The 611-nt window shown below is 45.3% G+C and overlaps 1 protein-coding gene across 1 annotated transcript in view; it reads right to left on the bottom strand.

Annotated features, from left to right (window-relative positions):
- Positions 1 to 269: 269 nt before the first annotated feature.
- LOC107579241 (protein MON2 homolog) overlaps positions 270 to 611 on the bottom strand; it is a gene marked incomplete at its 3' end in the record, with an annotated part of 4,363 nt that continues 4,021 nt past the window's right edge. Inside the window, exon 4 of the mRNA XM_016265092.1 lies at positions 270 to 500. Coding sequence (XP_016120578.1) covers positions 270 to 500 — 231 coding nt within the window. The remainder of the gene's footprint in view (positions 501 to 611) is intronic.

Here is a 611-nt window from a genome sequence, read left to right as displayed (position 1 = left end):
GATACAACTTCATTGTTAGTTCATGTTAACTAATGCTAACAAATGGAACTTTATTGCAAAGTGTAACACTTACTATATATTGCATATTATATATATAACACCACGTTATATAACGTTACAACACACTGGTTTGGCAGTATATTGTTGTGTTCCTGTGTCACAGCCAGAGGTCAGCATAGAGTATTAAAAATACTTCAGGCTGAGAGATTCAAAGACATCTGGAGTGATGATAATGTCAGAGCGCTGTCTTCGAGCGCACACAAACAAACCAATGTGACGTCGGCATGAACTCACTGGGATCCTGAGGGAGGCGGTCACTCCGCGGGGGACTAACAGGCTCCGCCTCCTCCCTCATGGCGGCTTCCTGTTCCTGTTTGTTGAGTCCTCTCTCGATCATGGAGGTGATTCCTCTCACCAGATCCAGCAGGGCGCTGAACGCCACAGACATGGCGTAACCTTCAGGGATGGAGGGCGGCTCCACCTTATCCAGCATCTCCAGACTGAGAAGAAACACACAACAGTCAAAATACAGTCTGTATAAGCGATCCAATGGTCTATTTAATCTATGAATCAAGCAGTCAAATCCCACACTGCATGCTGCTGAAAAACAG

The sequence above is a fragment of the Sinocyclocheilus grahami genome, unplaced genomic scaffold (genome assembly GCF_001515645.1).
Source record: "Sinocyclocheilus grahami isolate Dianchi unplaced genomic scaffold, SAMN03320097.WGS_v1.1 scaffold15731.1, whole genome shotgun sequence".
Classification (NCBI taxonomy): Eukaryota; Metazoa; Chordata; class Actinopteri; order Cypriniformes; family Cyprinidae; genus Sinocyclocheilus; species Sinocyclocheilus grahami.
The sequence above is the reverse complement of the archived record's forward strand: the minus strand, read 5'-3'. Positions and strand labels throughout refer to the sequence as shown.